General features: G+C 42.9%; 1 protein-coding gene across 11 annotated transcripts in view; it reads left to right on the forward strand.

The window, feature by feature from the left end:
• AFF2 (AF4/FMR2 family member 2) overlaps positions 1-8,847 on the forward strand; it is a 528,226-nt gene extending 519,379 nt beyond the window's left edge. For all 11 annotated transcript variants that reach the window (XM_043895846.1, XM_043895848.1, XM_043895850.1 and 8 more), the window contains one exon: positions 4,175-8,847. In XM_043895846.1, the coding sequence (XP_043751781.1) occupies positions 4,175-4,296 (122 nt within the window). In that variant the 3' untranslated portion in view covers positions 4,297-8,847. The remainder of the gene's footprint in view (positions 1-4,174) is intronic.
• The last annotated feature ends 1,168 nt before the right edge of the window (positions 8,848-10,015 follow it).

Below are 10,015 nucleotides of genomic sequence, written 5' to 3' on the forward strand. Positions count from 1 at the left end.
ACCTTCTCTTTCTGTTGGTCTAATTTCTAAGGCCAGATGAGGGAAGAGGGGGTAAGATCAGGGTCGACTCAGTGACCAGTTTTTGTGAAGAGAGTGAAAATATCTAGAATCGAGTTCTCCTTTAAAACTTAAAGTAACATGAATTATGATGTATTGTCAAATGTCTTTTTCAGATTTTCACTCAATGATAAGGATCAACATAGAGAAACAGAGCAAAGCAAAAAAGAATGATTTGCAAATTAATTGGGATCAAGATACCATTGGCTTTTTTTTTAAGAGAAGTGAGGTTGCACCACAGCCTTCTACCTTCATTATATTCATCAGCTCCAGGGACTTCCCTGGTGGTCCAGTGGTTGAGACTCTGAGCTGCCAATGCAGGGGGCCCAGCTTCAATCCCTGGTCAGGGAACTAGATCCCACATGCTGCATGGCACAGCCAAAATATATTTTTAAAAAATTATTGAAGATAATAATCATCAGTTCCAGGGCACTTGATAATGTGGTTTGCATTCAGAAACCAGAGTCAAGGGTCAGCTAGTGTTTTTCACCCACTGACACTTGGGACGAAGGATCAGGGCCTCATTCGTGAGAACACATGACATTTGCTACAAAATAAATGCAGGGGGGACCCTGCTTCACAAGAGGGTGAGTCAGTGGTCCTCCACCACTCATGCTGCATCTGTGACCCTAGCTGCCATCCAAGTTCACCCTGAAGTCTCACTATCCTAATGAAGATAGGAAGTTCAAAGAAACCATACTTTGGCCCTAGCCATTCAGTGGACTTTGATGATTCTGGAGCAGCAGTTAGGAAAAGACCCACGGTAGTTAAAGTGGGGACAGATGTGGGTCTTTCAGATCAGATTGCGAAGAGGTGACCTGAGTTTTAGAGCAGCAGAAACATCTGGCCAGATACAGGCAAAAATTCATGGCCCACACGCACTGGTGGCTCCTGCCAGGACATGACATGGTACAAGCTGCATGGAGTAGGCTTGGGTCCCGGGAAGTAACAGGGATTTCATGGAATCAGGCTGGGGCTGCAGGCCACTGAGATGCAGAGGGAAGTTCCTATGAGTTACTGGCCCCTCCTTCTGGCTGTATCTCTACTGCAGGATCACTCAACAGGCAGGGAAACAGTCCCATGGAACTAGAAAGGGTGCAGATTTTGAAGCCTAATCATTTAAATTTGAATCGTGTCAGTTACTGGCTGGGTGACCTAAGACAGTTACTGAAATCTGTGAGCTACTCCCTAGCTTCCATTTCTATAATGGATATAATGAAGACAGGATGACAATGAAACTACCCACAAGGGTGATAAGAGATGGATGGAATAAAACAAGATGTGTCAATCACCTAGCATAAAATATCAGGTGCAAGGTAGAAATACTACAAATATTTATTTCTCTTTCCTTATTCCATATGATGACATATAATTCAGATTCTGTGGCTATCAAAGCATATTCCATAATTTGGGACTTCAACCCTCGACTCAGCTATTAACACTGACTCCTGGGGTTATTTGCATGTGTTGGTTCTATGTGTTCGTGCAGCAATTTTTATATGTCAGGCACTGTACTCTTTGTTTTATCATTTGTCATCTCATTTATCCCCATTTCCTAGATGTAGAAACTGAGGCTCGGTGAGGTTCAGAAATTCACCTATGATATCACAGCTCATTAAACTGTCAGATTTCAGAGTCTGAACTGTTAACCTACAGGATGCACTGCCCACCTAGAGGGCAGAATTAATAATGCATCCTCAGAAACCTTCAGTGAGTTCTCAGTTATCTGAGTAAGAGACAGTTCTTAACTTGTCCATTTTCCTTCAGCTTCTGGAAATCAAGACAACTGGCCCAGACAGGCAGGCCAATCCATGAGTTCTAGAATTAATCATGAAGGCATAAGCATCTCAAGTCTTGCCTAGCTTATCTGCCTCCACTCTTCTCTGTCTTATGTTGTACTGGTAACTGGAGGGCAGTTCAGTATTTATGGATTTCCTTCATAATTGCTTACATTTTCAAATCTGATAAAGTAACTCCTTCTAACTTTACTGCAGAACTTCCCAGGAGCACTGTAGTGGCTGGGCTGATGTTTGAGTGAGATGGTACTCATCTTGTCCTCAGCACCTGTGTCAGGGAGTTGTTCAAGTCCCTGCCTACTACTGAGTCAACATGACTCTATCACTCCACCAGCAATAATGCACTGCACCCCACCGGTGTGGTACAGAGGCTGTTCAGGGACCCGGACAGAGGACCTAGTTTGGAATCTTCTGTTTGCAGCCTTGAGTTTCACACACTTTGTCATTTCTGAGCTGCTCAGAGTGAGGGACTCTTCCCATATCTGTCTTGTCTCCATAGATATGGGGAAACTGAGGTGCTTCCCTTTTGAGTGAAACTCTCCCTCCTTCCAGAGACCACCTTGTATGTGCACCTTTCCCCACCCAGTCATGCAATGGAAATGACTGAGGTTGGCTGTTCCAGTGGAAGGTCTCCACCCCTGCCCCCTGTCTGCCTGCCTGTATAGCTGCAGATGGCTCATTGCAGAAGATGGGCCAATAGGGCTGATTCTGCCCTCTGGCCTTTGTTCTAGAAGTCCAGTTCTCTATCTTCCCAGCTGCCGACTTGAAGCATTTATTAAAATGGTGACCTGGGTACCTAGTTAAGAATGCCACCGCAGGCTGTGTGCTGAATACCCAAGGGACATCTCATTAACATTCATTCGACAGCGACTGGGTCCTTTAACATTTTCCTTAATATTGTATTACAGAAGAAAGTATTTTCAATGCCCAAACTAATTCACTCCTTTATCAGCAGAAATTACTTTTATTGCATAGTACAGGTTAAACAGTATCACATAATCAAATGAACCTGATACATGGAGAAGGAGCCCATATGTTATATATAACATGAAAAATCAATGCATTGTTTAGTGAAACACCATCTGCTGAGCAATCAAGCACACATAACCCATGCATGGCAATTGCTTTACAAGAAGGCAGGAGAGCATCCCAACCACTTGAGGGTAGTCTCCAACACCTCCTCCCTCTCCCTCCGCAAAGATACCTCACCCCCAGCCAGCAGAGGGGCCATTTTGTCATGGACAAGAGCCTGCTTCTCATGGAGATCGATACAGTGCCAGTCCAATCAATTCAGATATACAAAGGGGAAGCCTAGCTGGTTTCTGAACATCAAAGAATTTTTCTGATATACTCCCCCGACCCTATCCCAAAACAGACAGTCTGAAACTCTGGTCCCACTGCTTAGTGGGGAGGGGGCGGTGGAGGGGGGGCTCAGTGTTGTTCCTTGCCTGAGTCAGCTGGCGGGGAATCAGCAAGACAGTCTTACCATCCATGTCCCAGGGGGCCGGGGGATGTGCTGTGTGACAGATCCTTACAGGTTATTTTCCTTCCCTAAAGGAATAAGACGAACCAAGTCAGATGCCTCCTAGACAGTGACTTGGCCTTAGATACCGATGGTGCTAACGGCGGTCCAGGCTCACTGGTTATATCTACATCAAGCCAAGAAACATCAGTGAAGTCATTTCATTTAGACAAAAAGAAAAGAGAGTATTTTCAATTGCATAACACACAGAATGAGAAACAGCTTGGTATCATATACCATTTTGTGTATAAATACTCCTTTCTAACTATAAATTTATAATATATAAAAATATAAATTTAATATTTTATAAAATATATTTGATATACAACTTTATGTGTAGATTTATAAATATATGTTTCTATAAACATATATGTAAATATATAGACAAATATATTTTATGTGTAATATATGCATATTGTGATATATGTGTGTGTGTATCTCATAAACCTCCACAGGATTGTAATGTACTTTTAGAGGTCACAGTCTAAGAAAATGTATAGTAATTAGAAAAAAACTTACTATGAATTAACAGATTTGAGTGAATTTGTGTTTTCTTAATCACAGTAATACAGACATGATTTATTCTATGGAGTTTGGGGAGCTAATAAAAGATTAAAACCATAGTGCTTAATATCCATAAGAAGTTCAGATCACCTTGTAGGTACTCTGGAAATTGATGTCTAATGAATGAATGAATGAATGAACCAAGAATAACTCATCCAATGCCCGCATGCTCGGGGTGCTGCTTATGGCCCTACTGTCATTTAAAGGCCTGACTAAGGTCTGCTCTGATTTTCAGAATTCTTTGGCGATCTGGACACATTGATGGGGCCCCTGACGCAGCACAGCAGCATGACCAATCTCGTCCGCTACGTTCGCCAGGGACTGTGCTGGCTGCGCATCGATGCCCACTTGTTGTAGTGGCTGCGCCCCCATCTCCAGCCTTGCCACCCACCACGCTACCTCTACCAGAGCGCCGATGGGCACTGGTGGAACTCCACTCATTTGGGAAAGTTCTCTTTGATTATGTTTGTTTTGATGCTTCTTTTGATATCTGTGAAACACAGAAGTCATTGTAAGTGGACACTACACCTTGAGAGCAGTGTATCTTTTATCACTTAGTCATTTTTCTGTATTTTCTATGCATTTCACAGATCCCACCATCCTTTTGTGCTTGATGGAATGACAGTCCCTACAGTATTTTTTTAGGCCCACACTACCCAAAAGAAAGAATGGAAAGCAATTGTGAGAACAGGTTCCTGAGAAGTGAAACAAAATGTCATATATATATATATATATATATATGTGTGTGTGTGTGTGTGCGCGTGTGTGTGTTTATGTGTGTGTGTGTATATATATATATATATGTCATATGTCATGTATATGTCTATGTATGAACGCAGACACAGAGGACCTGCAAAGATTCAAATTTTCAGCAGTAGCCATTCCCCAAACTGTGCTGTTCTGTCCAGATAAGAACGTATTTCAGAATCCTTTGTTAAACTTTTGTGATTCCCACAGACTCAGTTTTCAGATGAGAATTTTCATTGTTGAAATCCACTGGTTAGATGTTTTAGCAATATTGGACAGTTAAGAGTGTTAAGAAAATTCATGAGCACAGCAATGCCACTCTGGAACAGTACTCTGGAATGCAGCCAGAGGACTTTTTAGTTAGTATCCCTTTCCTGAATCCCTATTTGAAAAATGTCAAGGATGAGAAGGAGTGGCAACATTTATATCAACAACTTTAAGGCATCAGCTGGCGTAAGTCGTTTTGAACTCCATGATTTGAAGGGTAAATCCTCACCCGTGATTCTCTTTGTGTAAAGCTCTCCTTTGAAGGGCAGTTCAGTGGCACATGCCCTAGTAGCCTAGATGCTACAACCCAGTTTAGAGATGAGAGATGAGAGGACTCTGGCAACTGTCCAGGGAATGCACACTTCTGCCTCTTTTGCAGTTGATTGGTGGGTCCATAACTGGCAGGACTTTTTTTTTTTTTAACTGTGTTTTACTCGAATCTCTGGAAACCAAAGTTAAGTTCTCACTACTAGAAGTAGTCATACACAGTTTGCTTCCTAATGGCTTTAAAATATGGACTTCCCCAATTATTATCACATTTGCTATTTTACAGAGTTTCTTTTTGACTTCTTTCTGTTTTCTTCTAACTTTCTCTTCCTTTTTCTTTTGTTTCTTTTGATTTTGGCTCGTTAGCTTTTGATTGAAATACAATCACTGATTTTATTCAAGTCTATATTATCTTGAATCATTTCCATGAAAACCCCAATGAAAACTCCAAACTCTCTAAGTTGTAGCTAGTTTTTTAACAAAAAATGAGTTGGGGTAGTGCTTCACCCTAGGGTGGTTTTAAAAGAACTCTGAAGATGGGGAACAGTTCCGTTGATTTGGAGATATTTCAGAGTCACTTGAAACTATCCCCACCCCTTTTGATCCTCTGCATTCATTTTGTGTCCCTAAAAATCACAATGTAAATATCATCTTTGGCGTTCCAACCCACTAGAAGAATCCCTCACACGTGGTAAAAACTATCCGTACATTAGTTAGTTCCTTGTAATTACCTGCCGGTATCTAATTCCATGTAGCCTTTCATCAGCTGAGTTATTGGATTCTTTTCACTGAGTTATGACCAGATGAATAATAGATACATGCCCATAAAAGATGCAATCTTGTATGATTTTTGAAAGCAAGTCATGCAAGTGATAGGAACGACAAAGGATCCCCTCTACACTCTCACTGTCAAGGTTAGCTATTATCCCCAGTTGCAAAAGAGCCAGACTTGAGCTCTGCTCTGGTCATCTTTGAGCTGAAGGCCCTTTGTGGTATCATAAGGGCTGTGGACGTTGTTCTCCAGTGGCTGAGGCCACGTTGTGAAGATGACAGCTGGGAGCATCCAAGCAGCTGACCCAGCACTTTTCATGCCCCCAGTGTGGTTGAGCTGAACGTTGGCAATTTCAGCATCAACCCTAACACACACAGACACACACTGACTAATGCAACCCAAGAGAAATCTTTTCTGAACCTCTTAAGTGAGGAACACGATCCTATGAACGACTCCAAATACCCAAAGTGGGTGTCACTTACACAGATGAAGCTGATGACTCTGCAGTGACTCAAGGTCTCTGTTTGTTTCCCACGGCTTACCAGGTGGAGTGCCTGACTATGACTATATGATGAAGCCCACTGGTCTGACTTGTATGTTCAACCTAGACCACGATCCTAGCCCATCATGGATTTATGAGTAGATTCTTCTTGAAATTCAACCTCCAGGAACTAGACATTAAAATGTAGGGACAGTTTCCTGGGGATACAAGTATATTGCCTCATGAATGAAAGACTCGTATCTCTAGTTTCAGTGAGTCGTTCTATCTACCTGACACACGACAGGGAGACAGCAGAGCAGCCTGCTTGCTGCCTGATGTGTCACCTCTGGTGACTGAGTGTAAAGTGTGTCCAGATCAGCAGCACGATGATCAAATCTGACAGGCGAGCCTGGGATCACCACCTGATTATTTAGCAGACCCATTTGTAAAGCAGCTTAGAAACCAATTAAACATGGAGGATGAATTGCCTTCCTCTCCCTGGAGATGAGACATCTTTCAGTTTCCTGATTAAGGATTGTTGCTGTTTTCTAGGCACTCTATTCATCACGTTGTAAATGGTGATGTGTGTCATAGGTGTGCAGCATTTTGAGGGACTGAAATAATATTTTGTCAAGTAAATCTCTTCAGTGTACCAGTTTGTGGGAGGGATATGAGACATGTGGATGGTGGTGAGAGGTCCTGCCTCAGACTGTGATGGAGGCTTGATGAGACACATCTCACAGTAAACACATGGAGTTAGGGTCATGGGCAAAGAAATGGGCAGCTCCACCGAGCGAGCAAGTTCACAAAAGGATCTCAGCCCTGCAAACAGGACCCACATAGGGCCACCACTATGCCTTCACTTGTCACCCAAGCTCCAACCACAGAGAGTTTGACAAGTTTGTGTTATGATATTGGCTTGGCTTTGTACTTTAATTAACCTTGGATTTTTTAGTGGTTTTGTCATATTACTGTCTGAGTTCAGTAGGTAGGATTAATTTGAAAAGAGTATACTAGTGTGGTCCTCGGGGTAGAATTTAGCCGTGAGCATGTTGTTAGCCAGCCTGTAGACTGTTAATTACTTAATAATCTCATTGGGAAAATACTAGTAGTTTTCTATTTGGATGACAGAATTGGAAAAGCAGATTAGCTGCTGCTAACTTTTCAAAGACTTGAGGTTGGGATGCCTTTTTTCCATGTAATGACATTAAATGATTCAAATCTCTGGTCAATAATCAAGTTGCTCAATTTGAAACCATTGGCTAAAATGCCTTTTGTTGACTTTCCAAATGGATGAATTTTCCTTTGGACAACACCTTACTAGGTGCATTGGACTGGGTCTTCATTGGGAAGATACTTGTCCTCTCAATATCCTTCTCAAAGTTATCTAATTTGGATTGTGTTTTATTGAAATTTGCATCCCAGAGGTTGAAGTTGGAAAATGAAGTTGGAAAGCATTTCTGAAGGCAGAATCGATGTAGATGTGGGCGTAGAGCCCTTACATATTTCACAATAGACATGATAAAATTCACCTGCATGAGCTGGCAGGTGGGAGACACCAAACTGGATCACTGGGTAGGACTACTCAGTAAGGCAACGAACTGCTTGCTTAGAGAAGCATCACCCTCCCCATTGAGAAAATGTGTGGCGAGACACTAGCGCTACACAACATTGAATGGATGGGTCAATTCCATGTCCCCAGATGCAGTTCTGTGGGGAAAAAATATGGAGCCCGTTGTCGCTTGCTCTATTGTGCGACTGGCGGACTAAATTCTTCGTCGTCGTTATCGTTGTCGTTGTTGTTGTTGTTGCTGTCGTTCTCATTTCCACTCGCACAGCCTTATTCTCATAATGAAACTCTGATTCATTTGCTCTTTGGTGTTCGCAAACTCCAACAACAGAACTGGCATCTGTGTATTGATAATCAGCAATGACCCTGGCAGGAGGCTAATCAGACAGGCTGGTCTCAGACATCAATCCTACCATCTGAATATTTTCAGGGAAAGAAAAAGTATGAATTCCCTTTCTGTTCTCCTCCTCACAAGCCTAGAAGCCCCCTTTCCCAAGAGCATCATGTTTCCCTCTGTAATCCATCAACTCAAAGGAAATTGCATTGTGGGGAGGGCTGCAGGGGTGGGGTGGGGATTAGAGGGTAGGGAAGCCCTTCCAGGCCAGGCTGCAGTTCTTGCCCCTTTCTGCTTCTGATCTGAGATGGTAATGACTCCATCAGGCTCACCATGTGCTTAGGGGACACAGAACTACCGTTCCGATCCATGATCAATCATCGTTCTTCTAAGAGATTGGAGCTTTGCTGTTTCATTAACTGTGCAGTGTAGACTAATGGTGTTTAATAAAAATCATTCAAACTTTCAAACTCTTTTGCCAGTGACCTCGATTTTGTTGGCTCTTCGATTTGTACCAGACTTTGAGGAGGGAAGGGGGAACACAGGAAGCCTGCTGCCAGGACCCTGGCTCAATGCTGTGGGGAGCACCCCCCAGGGCCCACCAGCACTTGCTGGTCAGGAGCCACATGTAGACCAACTGGCAACCCTCGTGAAGAAAGAACGTCCCTGTGGATGCTTGTAGCTGGGGCTAGCATGCTCCTACTGAGAGTATCATTATTCTCCAGCCTCTGCAGCGTGAAGCCAGCTGCCGGATCAGGTGCTTAATCAGAACTGCAACCTGTTCAGTTCTGGCCTGCATCACCCCTGTATCTGTGAATAGGGGAAACATCTCAGAGCCTAAGGCCCAGCAGGGTGCACAAGGCCAGCCAAATGCCCCCCCAGATGCCGGTGCCCTTCTGTGGTTCTGCAGTACTTGTGACATCAGTGGGAGAGAAGCCCTTAGGCAGGAAGCAGCCTTGGGGAAACCCCCAAAGAGGCTGAATTGGTAACATGTTGCCCAGATCCAGAGTTAGCTTCTCCTTTGGTCTGTTCAACATGCTACCAGTGATCCATTGCTTAAACATTTAACAAGCTCTCTGAGAACAGAAAGCAGTTGATTTGTAGCATTTGCTAATCACCGTGGTGTAACTGCTCCCACCATAGCCTATTTCCAGCCACATCACTGAACACAGAGTTGGAAAGAGATAGATATAAAGTTGGGAGACCAGGCAAACAAACTCAGACACAGGACTGATTGCAGTCAGTCAAAGGGGCTCGGAGTTCACACTTATGTTCTGTGCGCACACACACACACTTTAATGACAAACTATTACATCATTTTCAAATATGGGTCAATCTTCTAGGAAATGTAGATAGTCTATGATGAGACCCTGGAGGTGTGGGTTTTAAGCTGGAAGGAATGAAGCCCTCTTGAGCCCAAAGCACAGATGCATTGGCCCAAGTATGTGGGTCGTCTCCACATCTGCAAGGTAAAATGGAAGTGAAATAAGTGCTTAGAAAACTCTCATGGTTGGTTAAAAATAAGGATAGGTGAGTATTATTATTATTTTATTATTATCATTTTATTATTATTAAAATGCCCAAGTAGTACTTCAAACTTGTAAATGTCACTTGGATAAATGATTTACTATTGCTTAT

The sequence above is a fragment of the Cervus elaphus genome, chromosome X (assembly GCF_910594005.1).
Source record: "Cervus elaphus chromosome X, mCerEla1.1, whole genome shotgun sequence".
Taxonomy (NCBI): Eukaryota; Metazoa; Chordata; class Mammalia; order Artiodactyla; family Cervidae; genus Cervus; species Cervus elaphus.